The 20,238-nt window shown below is 34.1% G+C and overlaps 1 protein-coding gene across 1 annotated transcript; it reads left to right on the plus strand.

Moving 5' to 3' along the window:
- Positions 1-3,259: 3,259 nt before the first annotated feature.
- Mip (Myoinhibiting peptide precursor) lies at positions 3,260-19,537 on the plus strand. Its single transcript, XM_067093284.1, has 10 exons — positions 3,260-3,367; positions 4,247-4,318; positions 4,766-4,837; positions 8,206-8,274; positions 10,273-10,350; positions 13,653-13,730; positions 13,950-13,962; positions 14,280-14,534; positions 15,442-15,549; positions 18,625-19,537. The coding sequence occupies exons 1-10, from the start codon at positions 3,260-3,262 to the stop codon at positions 18,657-18,659; spliced, it is 888 nt and encodes a 295-aa protein (XP_066949385.1). The 3' UTR covers positions 18,660-19,537.
- The last annotated feature ends 701 nt before the right edge of the window (positions 19,538-20,238 follow it).

Consider the following 20,238-nt stretch of genomic DNA (forward strand, 5'->3'; position numbering starts at 1 on the left):
TCTTCTTCTTCATAAACTTCTTCTTCTTCTTCTTCTTCTTCTTCTTCTTCTTCTTTAGAGGTTGTGATTTATCGCGTTGTTTTTTTGCGACCTTCTGCCTTGTTGTTTTCGTGAAGTTTGTTGCTTTGTTCTTTGTTGTTGTTGTTGTTGTGCTAAAAGTTTTAAACTTGTTTGTTGCTGTTGTTGTTTTCCTTATAAATGTTTATTTGTTTATAAGGTTTTATTCTGTTATTTCGTTCCTTCGTTAATTTTGTTTGTTTAAAACGTTTTCTTGTTTGTTGTTGTGAAGGTTTTTGTGTTTTTTGTGGTTGTGAATTAGTTTTAATTTTTAGGCATATTTTAAAATATGCTCATTGTTGTCTTCAAAAAAAAAAAGTCTTTAAAATCAATTTTATTTTCTTTCTCGCGTGAAGAAGAATATAATTTCTCTAAAATAAAAACCATGCATTCTTTCGGAACGATTATTATTCCCTGATTTCTGTCTTCTTTCTCGTTTAGAAAACAATGTAATATTTCTTCAAAGAAAAAAATTTTTAAAGTCAATTCTCAAAAAGCCCAGTTCTCAAAAAAGTTTTTAAAATGCCCCAAAAGTTTTAAAGTCAATTCTAAAAAAGTTTTTTAAACCCAATCAAAAACAGTTTTTAAAGCCAATTAAAAGGTTTTTAAACGAGCAGTTTTTAAAAGGTCAATTCTCAAAAAAAAAAAGCAGTTCTCCCGGGTGAAGAAGGGCACCATGCATTCCGAGGGGACGTCGTTTAGGCTAATGGTGTTTGTCTGAGCCCAGCAAAGGTCCCAGCCCCATTCCGCCACGCCGAGGTAACCTGATTGGTCATAATGATGCCCTGGGGCAAGTCCCTGGATGCCATTTGAGGTATACCCAAGGTCCAGACCTAACCTAACAACCTATTGATATACCCAAGTCCCTGTGCCATTTGATATACCCAAGTCCCTGTGTCATTTGATATACCCAAGTCCCTGTGTCATTTGATATACCCAAGTCCCTGTGTCATTTGATATACCCAAGTCCCTGTGTTATTTGATATACCCAAGTCCCTGTGTCATTTGATATACCCAAGTCCCTGTGTCATTTGATATACCCAAGTCCCTGTGTCATTTGATACGCCCAAGTCCCTGTGTCATTTGATACGCCCAAGTCCTGTGTCATTTGATATACCTAAGTCCCTGTGTCATTTGATATACCCAAGTCCCTGTGCCATTTGATATACCCACAAGTCCTGTGTCATTTTGATACACCCCAAGTCCCTGTATAATTTGATATACCCAAACCCCTGTGTCATTTGATACACCCAAGTCCCTGTGTCATTTGATATACCCAAACCCCTGTGTCATTTGATATACCTAAGTCCTGTCATTTGATACACCCAAGTCCCTGTGTCATTTGATATACCCAAGTCCCTGTGTCATTTGATAAACCCAAGTCCTTGTGTCATTTGATATACCCAAGTCCCTGTGTCATTTGATACGCCCAAGTCCCTGTGTCATTTGATACGCCCAAGTCCCTGTGTCATTTGATACGCCCAAGTCCCTGTGTCATTTGATACGCCCAAGTTTATGTGTCATTTGACTTACTAAAGTTCGCGTATCATTTGATAAACCCAAGTTCATGTGTCATTTGATATACCAAAGTCCCTTTGTCATGTTTGATATACCCAAGTACTTGTGTCGTTTGATATACCCAAGTACTTGTGTCGTTTGATATAGCCAAGTCCCCGTGTCTTGATATACCCAAGTCTATGTGTTATCTGATTTACCCAAGTCACTGTTCATTTGATATTACCAAATCCCTGTCATTTTATATATCCGAGTTCCTATGTCATTTGATTTAACCAGGTTCATGTGTCATTTGATATACCTAAATCTCGGTGTCATTTGATATATCCAAGTTCCTGTGTCATTTGATACACCCAAGTGCATGTGTTATTTTATATACCCCAAGTCTCAGTGTCATTTTATATACCCTAAATCTCAGTGTCATTTAATATACCCAAGTCCTTGTGTCATTTGATATACCCAAGTCCTTGTGTCATTTGATATACCCAAGTTCATTTGTCATTTGATATATCCAAATTTCCATATCATTTTATATTCCCAAGACCCAGTGTCATTTGATATACCTAAGTCCCTATGATATTTGATATACCGAAGTGCCTCCGTCATTTGATATACCCAATTTCATGTGTCATTTGATATACCCAATTTCTATGTTTATGCTTGCTTATGAGTTTGTATTAGGAACGTTCAAAAGCAAAATGTTCTGTATCAGTTGCTTCATCATGCATAAATGTTTCTCAGCGTCATAATTACGGATGATGCGAACATATTTATAGTGAATTTGTCTAATCACTAATTAATTGGCGATGTTTTGGAGCCAGCATAATATTGCAAATTGCAAATGTCTGTACTCTGAGTAGGAAATAAGTGTACAAAAACTGTACAACGAAATCCTTCAACGTTTTCCAAATCTAAGAAAACTGAAATGCAATCATCTATACTCAGCATGATGGAGTTTACGAAAGTTATTGTACATCGGCACCCCTGCAGCATCAGCAGTGTTGCCGTACACGTGTAAAAAATGTGTTAGACTCCATTAACCGCCGCTAAGCGATACTCAATGACTCTTGGCCCATTAATTTCCAAAAGGCTTCATTTTCCACCCTTCCTTCTCTACACATTCGTAAGGTAGTCATGTAGAACGTTGTCCTGGACGCGCCATATATATACATTTTTTTTTCTTATGAGGGTAGGTTTCTGAAGCGTTGACAGACTGGTAGGTTGGGTTATCGTACACGAGCCAGATTTGTTATCTTTTATTTTTTTCAGTCAGTAGAATTACCGTACATCTACGGTATTAAGTGTCTTTGCTTAATTATTTATTATTTATTTATTTATTTCATTAATTTTAGTGGAGTTCATGTCACGAAGTGGAAGCTCTTGTAGAATTTAATCTATAACAAATAAATGTGTATATACATACATACATAAATACATACATACACACATATACGTATACGTATATATACTGTATGTGTGTGTGTGTATGTGTGCGTGTGTTTGTATTTAAGATGTTTTAGAATGACAGAACTTGTTAAATACACACTTGTTCCCTTTTGCTAGAAGTAGGCTTAGATTTGATGAAACAGTGCTAGTCGTATACCAGCTGTAAAGTTTAATAATAATAATAATAATAATAATAATAATAATAATAATAATAATAATAATAATAATAATAATAATAGACATGCCCCTCGTTTCCTTCCAGGTACCCGAAGACAAAAGGGCAGGCTGGAATAAGTTCCAGGGTTCCTGGGGCAAACGAAGTGACGAGATGACAGACGCAGATTTACAGGTTTGTTGACAAATTGAGACGAGATTCTTACTTATTATTCTTTTTCATTTGTTGAATTCTCAGTTGTTCTTTGTCATTTGATGAATGCTGACTTATTCTTTGTCATTTGATGAATTCTGAGTTATTCTTTGTCATTTGATGAATGCTGACTTATTCTTTGTCATGAATTCTGAGTTATTCTTTGTCGTTGATGAATGCCTATTCATTATTTGTCATTTGATGAATCCTGATTGATTCTTTGTCATTTGATGAATGTTGAGTTATTCTTTGTCATTTGTGTCATTTGGTGAGTGCTGATTTATTCTTTGTCTTTTATTAAGTGCTGAGTTATTCTTTGTCATTTTGTGAATGCAGAGTTATTCTTTATCATGTGGTGGAATCTGAATTATTCTTTGTCATTTGATAAAAGTTGACCGAAATATTCTTTATAATTGGTTCATTCTGAAGTATTTGTTGACAGCTGGTAAAATTTTAGCGTATTCCAAGTATTATTCATATTCTTGGCCTGGCCTCTGATAAAATTCTAAAAAGTTTTCCTTTTTTGGAGTTTTAGTTGTCATGTGATGAAATTATAACCAACTTCCTTTTTTTATGGGGCACACAAGTTTGACTGAATAGTTGACAAAATTTCGATATACAAAAAAATACGCAGCCAGTTTTTTTAAATATTTTTATCAAGATTCAGCCTTTCAAAACCTGCACAGTAAACTATATATTTCCAGCACTCAAAAGAACAACGCAATTTCATTTTGAAGACCAACTATTTGCTGTAATTTCTATCGCGACACCCCGTTGTTTTGATATTTTTTACGCGTGAGATACGAGTACTTTTCGGGATTTGTATTTAACTGTTTTCATGGTTCTCTATTTTTCCAACAGATGGCGGAAGATAAGCGCGCTAACTGGAACAAATTCCAAGGTTCCTGGGGTAAACGCGATGGGGACTATGAGGTAGAGTATTATTATTATTATTATTATTATTATTATTATTATTATTATTATTATTATTATTATTATTCCTGCCTCTCGAGTATCCTTTACTTATAGAGTCAGTATTTCATTCTCAAAGTTGCAGTTATGCTCTATTAGTAATCCCACTTCATTTAAAGCGAAGTACAGTGATATGGCTTGATATATGTATGTATGTATTTATGTATGTATGTATGTATGTATGTATGTATGTATGTATACATATAAAGTACAAATATATATATATATGTATTATATGTATATATTAATATATATATATATATATATATATATATATATATATATATATATATATATATATATATATATATGCATACTTGCATACATACACACGCATACATACATAAAGTACATACATACATACATGCGTATTAATCCTTCCACTCATGCATTTTCCAACGTCCGCAGATGGCCGAGGATAAGCGAGCCAACTGGAACAAATTCCAGGGATCGTGGGGCAAACGAGACGGAGACTTCGATGTGAGTGGAATCGTTCTTTGCAAATCGAAACAGATAATAGCCAGTTATCTTAATTATCTTCCTTGCTTTGTTCCTTTGGCGGCGCTCGGAGTTGACTGTGCGGGCTGTTGGTTGGTTCCGCATCTCTTTCTCTTTTTTCGATTTAGACTGACACTACAGCCTGGGTGGTTTTTTAAATTTTTTTTTTTTAAGAATATGTTTTTTTTTTTTTTAATATTGTTGGAAAGAATGTTTCCACTTTCAGTGCACGTGAGGTTGTGTTGGCAGATGGGGTTCTTACTATGTTATTATTATTATTATTATTATTATTATTATTATTATTATTATTATTATTAGTAGTAGTAGTAGTAGTAGTAGTAGTAGTAGTAGTAATTATACCGTTAATTTGAAATTACTTAGCTATAATAATGAGCATAATAATAAATTTTAATAATCGAGGCTCAGAGCATGTGGTGTGATAATCGTTCAGTAATAATAATAATAATAAAAATAATAATGATAATAATAATAATAATAATAATAATAATAATAATAATAATAATAATAATAATAATACAATTATTTTCAATGAAGTATGGATTTTCTAAATAAAAGGATCACAATAATAATAAGATAATAATAATAATAATAATAATAATATCTCTATCATCTCAAAGCTATGACTGAACAAGTTTCTCCATATACCTGAAATGATATATCCGAGCAAATATCCTTAAGAGAAATAATAATAATAATAATAATAATAATAATAATAATAATAATAATAATAATAATAATAATAATAATATCTCTCGGCTATGACTGAACATGTTTTCTTCATGTACCTTGAAATGAGAAACAATACAGCCGGACAGTATGAAACACGGCAGCGCTCTAAAAGTGACTGAATAATCCAAACGAATGGCTTCAGCTCAGGAGTCCAATACACTGTTATTAAGTGCGTCGGTGGTACCGCTGATTCGCTTTTGCAACATTCTGAATGTTTCTCGCACTGCACCACGGGGGAATGTGCTCATTCGTGTCGTAAAGTTGCAACTGGAGAGGGTTTTATGCGGATGGATCAATTTCACTCCACGGCCGAGAGAGGTATCAAGGACTGGACCCGAATTCCTCGGAGAGATTTTTTTATGAGAATCATTACCATTTTTCATTCTGTCCGGTCATAAAGTTATTGTTTACGAAGCTATGGTTTATTAGATAGTCATATCACGTGGAGTAAAATGCCCACTTGCATGCACTTACGTTGCGGCTGGTCAAGGCTAGAAATGGCCCGTTGCCACTTTACAACAGTTCGCTACGGTTTGTTGCATGTTTTCGTCTTTTATCCAGATTTATTACGCTCCTGGGATTCAGTATGATTTACTACCCTATCAGACTGCTAATTTACAATCTGCTTAACGTGTTTTACTGTGTAATCCAGGTTTGGGACCGGCCTGAGCTTGTAAACTCAAATAATATAGTTTTCCAAATCTTCATATAAATGACCAATGTTTTATTTAATACACAACTTCAGTAATTATAGTTACAAGGTTATTGCAGATGTTTTTTGCAACTTATTTTACACACACCAGGGCAATAGCAAATGTTTTTTCCGCCCGTTTTGAAGTGATGAAATACTTTTAACAAAATCCAAAACAGTTGTTGTTCATATACTTATAAAATCGAAACGTGGAAGATTTTTTCTGCCTTGTCCAAAATGCATTGTTGCAATGGTAAAATATTTTTATGCAGTTTGAATTCGGGTGTCATTCTCAAGTGCAGAATGTTTAGATTTCATCGTGCTACATTGTGCAGTTTGTATACATACTCATGTTGGTAAACATTTATCAGCATATTAATCCAACTTCTTCAAAATAGAAAGCCAGGGTGTAAAAAAAAGGTTTAAAAAAGGAAATATAATAAATTCTAGATGATAAAAATGCGTAATTCGCAGTGAAACAACGCAAAAATAAAAAGGCTTAAATACTTAGAGTAAAAGAAATCAAATCAGATTCATTCTTTATTAAGAAAATACATTGTTGACTAGAAGAGTTTGTCGTTTGAATCTAAAACACAGATGATGAGAAATGCATTTTACCTCACTGATCATTAAAATGTAAATCGCAGTCTGACCTCATTTGTCCTTGAAAAACACCAAGTGAAAATTTCTTTCTTGTAGTGCGTAAGAATTTGCCGGTGGGAGAGTGACTGGTTTGCTGTGGGAATTGGTCTGAGACAAGTAACGAGAGAAGTAAAGGGGAAGTTACCTTTGTCTTTCTTTCTTTAACTTTAAAATATGGTCACCAGTATATATATAGATATATATATACACACAGGTATATATCTATACAAGAGTCTCTTACAGTGTGTAAGACTTTGCTGGTAGGAGGGTGACTGGTTTGCTGTGAGAATTGGTCTGAGTCAAGTGATGAGAAAAGTAGAGGGGAATTTAACATTGTCATTTTTAAGTTTTAAAATATGGTCATTTTACACACACACACACACATATATTATATTATATGTGTGTGTGTGTATGTGTGTGTATCGTTCCATAAACCCCGGGAATGGGGCAAAATTTCTACATTGTTTCCATACTTTTCTCTTGTGACTTTAACGCCTGGCTTGGCCTTCCTGAAGCCCTCTCCGGCCTCCTACTTGGAGTGAGGGAGGGGTCACTCCGTGCCAAATTGTTGTCTCTGATGGACGTGTGGGGGAGAGGGGAGGTTTTGGGCCCATTTTTCGAATACTCACGTCTGAAATTTAGAGGAACCTTTTTTTTCGGGGGTGAGGGGCAATCGTGGGCAGGGGAAGTCTGATGTTTTTTTTTTAAGGAGGCCAATTCAGCCATTTAAAGAGTACTGGATTACAGTTTCCTGGTTTTTTTAATGGATTGGAATTTTGCATGTTTTTGTAAATTAAACCTTTGGAATATCTAATGCATTTCAGTTGCAAGAAAAGATATTCCAACTAAATTGTGAAGAGGTTTTTATAGTATAGTTGTAAAATCAGTTTTTCAGCACTCAGGAATTTCCTCCAACGAGACAAAAGGCAACAATTAACCCACCTATATTCTTTAATTGCTGATTGCTTGAATAGTTAGTCTTTGCTTGCCTTCCTGGAAGACAGTGGATATTTATTAATTGCTTTATCTCTCACGATATTATCGTTCATGAAGTTTATAATTACCTATAATATTTGATATCTCATAAAAGAATCATTACACCATCCGGAAATTATCGTAATTTTCGATATTTATCGTCTTAAAGAAATTTGTCTTACAAAGTCTATATTGTTAATACCATATTTTATTGTCACTTACGTCTCTCTCTCTCTCTCTCTCTCTCTCTCTCTCTCTCTCTCTCTCTCTCTCTCTCTCTCTCTCTAAACAGGCTGAAGACGAGAAACGCGGGAACTGGAAAAATTTCCAGGGATCTTGGGGTAAACGCGGTGATGAACTCGTGCAGAGTATTGGAGAAATTCTCTCTCTCTTCTCTCTCTCTCTCTCTCTCTCTCTCTCTCTCTCTCTCTCTCTCTCTCTCTCTCTCTCTCTCTATATATATATATATATATATATATATATATATATATATATATCTATATATATACATATATTTATTTACCTCTCTCTCTCTCTCTCTCTCATTCTATTTACTCTCTCTCTCTCTCTCTCTCTCTCTCTCTGTTTCTTATACAAGTGCATGAAGGGCAATCCTTGACATATAATTTTAATCCACTTTGGTTTATTATTATTATTATTATTATTATTATTATTATTATTATTATTATTATTATTAAAAGTTTGTTGCACGCAGAAATAACGCCTTATTAAGAGCATTAACCCAAAACTTAATCTGGCAAAAATTACGATTTTCATCCTTTTAATGATTAAATTTATTGGCCAGATCACATAGCCATCATAATATTGTAATATTCAACCTGAATCTTTTTTTCCATTCCTTTCCAGGCAGAGGAAGACAAGCGCGGGAACTGGAAAAACTTCCAGGGATCTCAAAAGGATGACACCTATGGGTAAGTGGGTATGTTCTCTCTCTCTCTCTCACAAACCCTTCAGATCATCCAACTAAATAATTCTCCATATATAATCCCCGCACCTAATCCCATTTGTGCCTCCACCGAAGCGGAACTTCGCAATCACAACTGATTGAGGAATCTTCCCCCCTGAAAAATATAAAATTCCAATCAAATAATCTATTTCCTCTAAGGCAACTTCAATTAACGCTTAGCCACATCTGCCCTGTGCATCTGTCGCAAAGCAGCTGTGACCTTGTGACCGTCAAAAGGTCACCTGCTTAGCCAGGCATTCCGATTTGCATCCACTTGCACCGTGGGTGTCAATGCACCGTTCACGAGAATTGATACTGGATAATATAATACGTGACAGTGGATGTGAATATTGAGAATAGGAATAGGAAGAATATTAGGAATACGAATACCAATAATATTAAGAATGTGAATACGAAGAATATTAAGAATAGGAATTGGAAGAATATTAAGAGTGTGAACACCAGTAATATGAGGAATATGAATACCGATAACATGAGGAATATGAATACCAAGAATGTTAAGAACGTGAATACGAAGAATATTAAGAATAGGATTAGGAAGAATATTAAGGATATGAACACCAGTGATATTAAGATTATGAATACCTAGAATATAAAGGACATGAATACGAAGAATAATAAGAATAGGAATAGGAAGATTATTAAAAATATATGAATACTAATAATATTAAGGATATGAAAATAAAGAATATTAAGAATATGAATAGGAAGAATATGAATACCAAGAATATTATGAACACGAATACCAAGAATATTAAGAACATGTATACGAAGAATATAAATACCAACGCTATTAAAGTATATATATATATATATATATATATATATATATATATATATATATATATATATATATATATAAAACTTTTTATATAACATATAACTTGACCATAGGCAAGAAAGATTATCATACTTTTATATATAAATATAGATATATATAAATTATATATATATATATATATATATATATATATATATATATATATATATATATATATTAATATCCCTTCGTATTCACGTTCTTAATATTCTTGTATTCATATTAACTAATATTATTGGCATTCATATTCCTAATATTCTTCCTATTCATATTCTTAATATTCTTCCCATTCATATTCTTAATATTCTTCCCATTCATATTCTTAATATTGTTCATATTCATATTCCTAATTTTAATGATATTCACATATATATTCTTAATAATCATTCTTAATAATAGTCTATCTTTTAAGAGTGGAACAGAAAGTTGCACCAATTACTCTAATATAATAGCTGTTTCTTGAACTCCTCTCTTTGAGCTCATCCACCATGCCCGTGCGCAGACGTTTTTATTACAGACATTGTAATGAAATCATCTTTTTTTTTTAACAGGATGCCGAAGAGAAGAGAGCCAACTGGAACAAATTCCAAGGGTCCTGGGGCAAGAGGAATAGCTGGAGTAGCCTTCAGGTAACGGGAACGGGAATGTGACGTTTTCGTTTTGAATCAAGTTGTTATTTTCTTAAATATTTATATATTGTATATATGTATATATATATATATATATATATATATATATATATATATATATATATATATATATATATATATATCTACTCTACACACATATATATATATATATATATATATATATATATATATATATATATATAATTTTTAATGAGGGTTTTTTCCATTTTTTCGTTAATATCATTTTTAACATCGTGAATATTTCTCCTGTGATGGCGTTCGCTTACCAATATTGGCTAAAATACAGTCATGGAAAGTACGCAGCCACTAAAAAGCGCATGGCTACCGCGTTCAAATGTGCCGTCTCTCTCTCTCTCTCTCTCTCTCTCTCTCTCTCTCTCTCTCTCTCCAGCTTTATTACTTTGTTTCAATACCTTCCACATGCGTTTTTATTTTTTAACATTTCTCCTCCTCGGAAATTTCTCCCTCTCTCTCTCTCTCTCTCTCTCTCTCTCTCTCTCTCTCTCTCTCAGTACTCTCTCTCTCTCTCTCTCTTGGTACTTTGTTTCAACGCCTTCCCATGAACTTATATTTTTATCATTCTTTATCATCTCTCTCTCTCTCTCTCTCTCTCTCTCTCTCTCTCTCTCTCTCTCTTCAACTTCAATACTTTGTTTCAACGCTTTCAAATGTACTTTTTATTTTTTGACATATCTCCTTCTTGGGTATTCTCTCTCTCTCTCTCTCTCTCTCTCTCTCTCTCTCTCTCTCTCTCTCTCTCTCTCTCTCCTCTCTCCCTGGAACATGTTTCGCCATTGTCCGCTACTTTTTCGTGCGAATAAAGTTGTTCTCACTTCCAACCGATTTCTTCTTAACAACCTACCGTTCGGGAAAGAGCATTTCTCGAAAGGTGAAATGTCACCATTTCTTTGAGAGAACATGCCCACACGCGCGCGCGAACACACTTACATAAACACACACACACAAACACACATACACGTGTACACGTACACACCCGCGATTATCTGTTGTTCTCTATTTCATATTAATGTAGAATGAAAAACAAGTATTTATTTGGTTTTTATTTATTTATTCATTAATTTTCAATCTTAGACGCAAAGAATGAATAGTGGAACTAATCCACAAATATGTAAATATAAATAATATTTATCTATATTTTATATATGTTTGTTAAGTAATATTTGTCTGTATTAATTTTTGATATATTTGTTTTTCTTCGAAACAAAATAATTGCGTAAATCAATAGATAAAGTGACTTAGAAACAAATAATATTATTTATACTTAATTCTTTATTTAAACTAATCTAAACTAATATTCATAAAATCTTCCAGTTGCATAATCCTTCAAAGGAGGCATTGATCAGTGATGCTACGTAGTCTCTCTCTCTCTCTCTCTCTCTCTCTCTCTCTCTCTCTCTCTCTCTCTCTCTCTCCATGAAAGAACATACAACTACCACCAACACCAAGGCGTTTAATTGTTTCCTGTTTTATGAAAAATGGAAAGAGAATCCTGACGGAAAAGAAATGAAAATATCTGAAAACGTGTCAGAGAGATCAACTTCAGCTACACGAGAATCCTGGCGTCATTTCGTATCATTAGACATCGTTCGGTCTCAAAATTAATCGGGTCTTATTGTATGGCCAAGGTTGTTATTGAAGAGTGCCAGAAAAAATGTAGTTTCAGTTTTTCTATAAAAACTGTTGTACTTGATTTTGTCTGTCCGTCCGCACTTTTTCTGTCCGCCCTCAGATCTTAAAACTACTGAGGCTGAGGGCTGCTGGGGTGGTATGTGGATCATCCAACCTTTCAGTCATCAAACATACCAAAAGTGCAGCCCTCTAGCCCCAGTAGTTTTTATTTCATTTAAGGTTAAAGTTAGCCGTGATCGTGCTTCTGGCAACGCAACAACAAAGGCCACCATGGCAGCTGGTTCAAGATCCATGGGTCGCGGCTCATACAGAACTATACCGAGACCACCGAAAGATAGATCTATTTTCGGTGGCCTTGATTATACGTTCTATGGAAAACTCGCATATTTTACTTGTTTTTCTAATGATTTGATGGTAGCTGATAATCATTTTCTTGAACTGGTCTTTTTGATTTGCATGTTCGTGTGTTTTTTCTTACAGTGTTTTCAACAAATTTTTTGACAAAATTCTTTTCGTAGTTTTTTGAGGGAGTTTTTCTCATCTTGTCTTTCGATTGATGGTTTGAATAACAATTCTATTTTTCTTATTAGGGTCGCCCAAAACTGTTTTTTTTAATTGATTCGTTTATCCAAAAGTGTTTTGAAACTGTTTGAACGCAATTTTTTTTTTTTTGAGTAAATTCATCTCTGGTCAGTTGTTTTTTTACCAACTTTTTTTCCAAACACATTACAACAAAAACTTCTCTGACCGTTTGCTTTTGCAATATGTTTTCCCACAAAAACTTTAAATTTTAATTTTTTAATTTTAATTTAGATTTTTATCATTCAGCCAGATTCTTTTAAAGTAAATAATTCAACTAGAGCCTTATTCTTGAAGTTTGTTTTTAAAAGGATGTTCCCCCCCCCCCAGAAGCTTTTTCAGGGTCAGTGATTTTTCAAAAGATATTCTTGCCAGGACGTATTTTTTCACTGAGTATTTTTTTCCAATAACAGGATTTGGAAAATACATTTTTTTATTCATAAAATGTATGTTGTTATTATTATTATATTTATATTATTATTATTATTATTATTATTATTATTATTATTATTATTATTATTATTATTATTATTATTATTTCCTTGAGTGTTCTTCCCAATAACAGGATTTGGAAAATAAATGGTTTTCTATTTTTACTCATAAAATGTATATTATTATTATTATTATTATTATTATTATTATTATTATTATTATTATTATTATTATTATTATTTCCCTGAGGTTTTTCCCAATAACAGAGTTTGGAAAATACACGGTTTTCTATTTTTTACTCATAAAGTGTATATTATTATTATTATTATTATTATTATTATTATTATTATTATTATTATTATTATTATTATTATTATTATTATTATTTCCCTGAGTGTTTTTTCCCAATAACAGGATTTGGAAAATACACGGTTTTCTATTTTTACTCATAAAGTGTATATTATTATTATTATTATTATTATTATTATTATTATTATTATTATTATTATTATTATTATTATTAAAATCGTTGTTGCTGTTGTTATTACTTTGTAAAATAATCCCAATAGAAAATAAAATTTTGTAAAAAATAAAAAAAGAAAAAACTTTTTATGCGACAGGGATCATGGGGCAAACGTGATGTACCAGCAGAGACATTGGAGGAGCTGGAGAAGCGAGCCGGATGGTCCAGTCTTCAGGTGAGCTCCTGACTGGTCCCATGTTTATGTATCCTTAAAGGATTTATGTTTATGTATCCTTGAAGATTTCATTTTTATATATCCTTGAAGATTTCATTTTTATATATCCTTAAGGACTTCACTGTTTATGTATCCTTGAAGATTTTATTTTTATGTATCCTTGAAGATTTAGTTTTTATGTATCCTTAAGGATTTCACTGTGTTTATGTATCTTTGAAGATTTCATGTTTATGTATCCTTGAAGATTTCATGTTTATGTACCCTTAAAGATTTCATGTTTATGTATCTTTAAAGATTTCATGTTTATGTATCCTTAAAGATTTCATTTTTATGTATCCTTAAAGATTTCATTTTTATGTATCCTTAAGGACTTCACTATGTTTATGTATCCTTGAAGATTTCGTTTGTATGTATCCTTAATGACTTCACCATGCTTATGTGTTTTGCTGTAATGAACGAGTTATTTCAAGCAATGTTATTGTTGTCATTGTTATTGCATATTCAGCTCCTACTTACGAGACTTTCTCAACTCACGCCTTTCCCCAACAGGGATCTTAAAAGAGGCGGAAGAACCCTCCACGGCGCCTGGAAACGTTGGCTTCGTAGACTCCCCCGACGACTTCACAGATGAGGACGAGCAGGAACAGGAAGAAGAAGAGCTGCAGAGGGCGCTGCTGTCTCCCGTGGCCTTAGCTAGACTCATGAAGGCCACGCCCCAGAAGCGCGGGTGGTCCATCTGGGGCAAGAAGCCCGATTATCCTGCAAGGGTGTCTCCCCGTTCAACTAATTGGTCCAGTCTCAGAGGTGAGCGAACTGGGAGTGAGTTTTCTTAGAGCTCTAGAGTGGGACTGGATAGGTCTTAGAAACAGGGGTTTGCACTTTTAAAAGGTGGACCGATCTCATCGTGACCAACTGGATCTCTTATCATTTATCTGAGAATAATGAGTCATGTTTTGGAAACTCTAGATGGTCTTCAGAAGCTGGTCTGTTACAGGTACGGTTTTGACTAGAAAGAGAGGTTCATTTCTGAGAGATCTGGACTAGGGCTGGAAAGGTCCCATTCCAGATAGGTCTTAGATAGGTCTTAAAAATATAGTCCGATCTTACTGGGAGCAACGAGGAAAATGGGTCTGTTTTGTAAGCTCCAAATGGATTTTGAATACTGTTGCAAGTATGGTTTTAACTGGAAAAAAAAGCATGTATTAAATGCATCTACTGAAATCAAGAAACTGGTCTTAGTTTTTTCAGCTAGAAAAATCGTGGCTTGTTTAAGTATGTGACTAGAGAAAGTATCTTAGGCTCAGTAAACTTGTCATAAAGATAATGATTCATTAAGAAAGATAGTGGCCCAGTATCATAGGTAGCAAAGGGACTTGAGAAACTTTGATTAGAGATAATTAATTGATTCAGTTTTTGTTATTGCACACAGTATCAGGTATACAACAACTTGTTTAACGTTAAAATTAATTCTGTATAATGGTTGTCCCAGTCCTAGATTCTTACATAAAAAAATTATTTTTGAAATGATTTTTTTTTTCCAAAAGTTCAGTTAAGATAATCCTTACTCTTGGTCAATACCTGTTGGAAATGTCACACTTTCTCTGCCTACGGGTGAACGGGACTCTCTCTCTCTCTCTCTCTCTCTCTCTCTCTCTCTCTCTCTCTCTCTCTGTCACAGGTCTTACCCCACAGCTTTCCCCTCTTCCAACAGGTACCTGGGGAAAGCGCAGTGCAGATTGGAGTAGTCTGAGGGGAGCCTGGGGAAAGAAAAACACTGATTGGTCACAGTTCCGAGGATCTTGGGGAAAGCGAGCTCTAGGTAAGTAGTAGCAGTAATCAGCTGTTTTTGACATTTCAAAGGTTATGATGTCACCTGTGTTTGCTTTTTTTGTTTGTAGTCAGCCTCCCTAAGAAGGTTTCGCTGTCATCAGCGGTTGTTTGTTTGTTTGTTTGTAGTCTACCTCCATAAGAAGGTTATGCTGTTATCTAAATTTGTTTGTTTATAGTCTGCCTCTCTAAATATGACGTGCTATCCTCCGTTTGTTTGTTTGTTTGTTCCTACTTTGTCTACCTTTCATAGTACAGGATTTCACCTGCGCTTAATCTCCAAAGTAGATTTAAATCTTCACAAACATTGTCCCGTTCGCTCGTTTGTGCGTTCATTCAATTTTCTGTATGTGCTGTAATTTTTCTGGTGATGGTTTAGTTTTCTGTTTGTGATTTAATATTTATGTTTTTACTTTAATTTTTCTCTTTGTGCTTAAATTATTTTGTTTGTGCTGTAATTTTTCTCACTGTGCTTAAATTTTTTTGCTTGTGCTTGCAGTTTTGTTTGTTCATAAATGTCCTGCTTGTGCTTTTAATGTTTATGTTTGTTTACTGGTAATAAGTTTTTAATTTTACTTTGTTTTGTTTCATATGTTTTTTTATTCAGTTTCTGGTATCAGTTCTGTTTATTATAAAGAATATCCGGAATATGTTCGACTGGTTTTCACGAAATATTTTTGGAAATTGCCAGAGATTTTACTGTGGATCGGGATCTAGAGGCATTACTCTTCCCTCTGGTGGCATGTCACTCTTGCGACCTCACACCTTCGGTAAATCGAAACATAAGTACTAGGTTCTATATATATATATATATATATATATATATATATATATATATATATATATATATACAATGTGTATATATGCATATGTATATATTAATATAAACAAATAATATATATATATTATATATATATATATATATATATATATATATATATATATATATATATATATATATATATATATATATATATATATATATATATATATATATATACACAGTTACATCCTGGCTGAGATCACTACAGTCATCTAACTACCAGGTGCATATTTCACTCCTTAAGTCAACCCAGCCACAATGTCCTTTATCGGAGCGTCCCATCAGCCCGTCCTAGCCCGGGAGTCGAGCCTCGGACAGAGAGAGAGAGAGAGAGAGAGAGAGAGAGAGAGAGAGAGAGAGAGAGAGAGAGAGAGAGAGAGAGAGAGAGAGATTCCTATCTTCACTTTTTGCTTAACATTCTCTAGATGTCAGTCACGATTCTCCCGTGAAATTCCGAAGTTCTGAAGTTATTATTATTATTATTATTATTATTATTATTATTATTATTAATGTCAGTGTCAGTATATGTATATTGTCAGAGTTAGTGCATGCATCTGAGTGCACGGTTGAATTGCATGTACAAATGTCATTGCTTGTCATTGCATTGGGACCTTCATGCTTAACTAATAGTTTTTCTTTCCACTTTTCTATCCTTTTCTATATTCTCGTTTTTCTGACCTTTCCTGTTGTGACACCAAATCTATATACAGAAGAGATGGTTAAATAAGACTAATTTCTCACTCATTGTTTACCAGTCACTCAGTTTAGAGTTCCAAAAACAATAAATTTTATTGTTGTTTGTATTTTTTTATCTATTTATATATTCTCGTGTTTTTCTGACCTTTCCTTCCGTGACACCAAATCTATAAAATTGGGAAACGATTCTAAGACTAATTTCTTATTGATTGTTTACCAGTTACTGAGCTTAGAGTCTCACAAACAATTAATTCTCTCATTTCTATTATAAGCAGCTTACATACAAACAAGTTATTCTGTAATTAGAAGGCGGCAAAGAGTAGCGTAGATGAATAATTAGTCACTTCATTTAGTAAACTAGAATTAATATAATTATGCTTCTTTATCACTCCTGTCAGTCGCTGGAATGATAAAGATTTTCAAAGTGGAATGGTCCAAGAAGTTACGTAATATTGAATAATAAATATTTTAACGTTTTTTAAATCTTATGTGCAGTAATTCCCAAGCTTTACGGTTTAACTAATTATTATTATTTATTTATTTATTCATTTATATACTCATTTATTTTATAGCCAGCATTATGCATGGCGCATGTATTCAATATATCTTCCTGGGAGCCTATGTTGCGCACTTAACTAAATATATCTTTAGTTCAAGATTTTCAATAATATATTTCAGGCACAGTAAGATGTTTCCTTTAATTATTATTATTATTATTGCTGCTGTTGTTTAGTCATCACTACAAACTGTACTTCTGAATCAAAACGAGATTTAAAAAAAAAACTTATTTCTCAGTTCCTAGAATTGATCTTTCATTATTCAGTCCTCTTGGGAACGACAGAAATGTCCTAAAGCCTTCAACCTTCACCTTTGAGCCTTTGAAAACTTGACCCTTAACCTTTAACCCTTGAGCCCTGAGGCTCGAGAAGCTTCTCCTTGGAGGAATACCTTGGAAGAGGAGATCAAGACGCCTTCTTCGGTAATTACTTTGAGCCTAGACCCTTGACCTTTGAGCTTTGAGAGTCTTGACCTTTGAGCTTTGAGAACCTTGATCCTTGAGCTTTGGGAGCCTTGACCCTTGAGATTTGAGAGCCTTGACCCTTGAGCTTTGGGAGCCTTGACCCTTGAGCTTTGGGAACCTTGACTCGTGAGCTTTGGGAGCCTTGGCCCTTGAGCTTTGAGAGTCTTGACTCGTGAGCTTTGGGAACCTTGACCCTTGAGCTTTGAGAGCCTTGACTCGTGAGCTTTGGGAACCTTGACCCTTGAGCTTTGAGAGCCTTGAACCTTGACCTTTAACCCTTGAGCCTCGAGAAGCTTCTCCTTGGTGGAATACTTTCGAGGAGGAGATTAGGACCCCTTCTTCGGTAATTACCTTGAGCCTCGACCCTTGACCCTTGAGCTTTAAGAGCCTTGACCTTTGACCTTTCACCCTTGAGCCATGAGCCACGAGAAGCTTCTCATCAGAGGAACACCTTGAAGACGCCTTCTTCAGGTAGTCATCCTGACGGGATTCTCACACTGTTTTTTATCTTTCTCTCGCTGCTACAGGTGAAGACGACGCCGGCGCCCCACAGACAGCCTAAGCAAGGAGAAACATCAGCAAGAAGCAACAGGACCCCTCAGAACTATAGAGTTTTGGATTTCGTTTCCTTCTTTTGTGTTTTATTTTGTCGGCAAAATTTTGACAGAATATTGCGCTCCATAATCGTCATTGCTCTTATGTTTTCGGTTTTTCCAGTTTTGAAGATGTTGGATATATAAATATATATATATATATATATGAGTGTTCGATGTCAAATGATTAAGAAATGTTCTATTGAACTGTCCATATGGAAATATGTACAACTTTAGAAATTACATATATCAATAGGTTATATATACGCATGTAAACATACAGTCCATATATGTATATATATATATATGTTGGCACGTATGTGTATGTGTGTATATGTATGAATGAATGTACCATTTGCCTTCTGGGAAAATCGTATTGTGTATGTATGCACAATTAAATGTGTAACTCAAATAATACATTAACAAATAAATATTAGAAATAAAGGCAGTATTATATTTTTATTTGCAGAACATATATCGATATAAATATATATGCATAGTTATATGTATATTTATATATATGTATATATGTAATATATATATACATAGAGTATGCATAGAAATATACATATATATAAAATTATATATAAAAGTGTATGTGTGTATAGAATTATCAGTATTGTTATTCTTGTAGGACTCCTTCAGACATATCGTTTGCGCAGACTTTATAATATTGAGTCGCATTTCGGAAAAATCAAAAACATTTCTCAATAGAGACTGGTATCAATCTGTTTGGCAGACGCCCGCCCTTCCCACAGTGAAGGGCGGGGCGGGGAGACACGTAAAATAAACCTTGTTAATATTTGTTTTGTATTTAATCAGTTCAAATAAAATATTGAAAACCTTCCCCATTTTGTATCTCTCTTTTGTTTACGTTAGACGCCATCTTGGTTTGGGAAAGTTGCCAGATGTTCGGTTATGCGAAGATTTTTCACGGGGCTGTTGCCATTTCATGGTCGACGTCTGAAGGATAACTGAGTAAGGAGTAGAAATCTTAAAAGGTTTGGTGGTATTCCGTAAGCCTAAACGATTGATTAGTCTTAGACGTCCAGAAGATTGGTCGATCCATGAAATTCAGGCTGTCAAGCCAAGCACTGGGGGATTTTCAGCCATTCAGAGCTTAAGACAGTGGAAAGAGGGATTGGAGTGTTCTGACAGCAAGACAAAATAGACTCGGAAAACAAAGGAAATTTATGCAAGGACTTAAAGGTGGAACCGGGAGAAAACTTCACGAAGGTGCTGGACAGCAAGATTGAAGAAAGGAAGCGGACATGGAGGTAAAGTAAAAGGTTAAAATTTTAGTAGATGCAGTTAGGGGTCGAAGGGACGGCGCAAACACCCTTTAATAATGCCTACAGTGCACCATGTGAGGTGCACTGACGACACTACTTCCCTACGGGGTGGGTGTCTTGACGACTGCACTGGAGGGATGATCATTTAGAAGTATGCCCATCTAGATAGCCTATATACTCGTCTAGATATTATCTAGACTCATATTTTGAATCTGTAAAATATATGGAATGTGTGAACTTCTAGAATCTAGATATT

Source organism: Macrobrachium rosenbergii, chromosome 49 (genome assembly GCF_040412425.1).
Source record: "Macrobrachium rosenbergii isolate ZJJX-2024 chromosome 49, ASM4041242v1, whole genome shotgun sequence".
Lineage (NCBI taxonomy): Eukaryota > Metazoa > Arthropoda > Malacostraca > Decapoda > Palaemonidae > Macrobrachium > Macrobrachium rosenbergii.

Bases quoted from the DNA above. Each gene is read 5' to 3' on its own strand.
- Mip (XM_067093284.1), top strand. From the start codon at position 3,260: ATGCCCCTCGTTTCCTTCCAGGTACCCGAAGACAAAAGGGCAGGCTGG. The intron at 3,368-4,246 runs GTTTGTTGACAA...TTTTTCCAACAG, and splicing joins TGACAGACGCAGATTTACAG to ATGGCGGAAGATAAGCGCGC. The intron at 4,838-8,205 runs GTGAGTGGAATC...CTCTCTAAACAG, and splicing joins AACGAGACGGAGACTTCGAT to GCTGAAGACGAGAAACGCGG.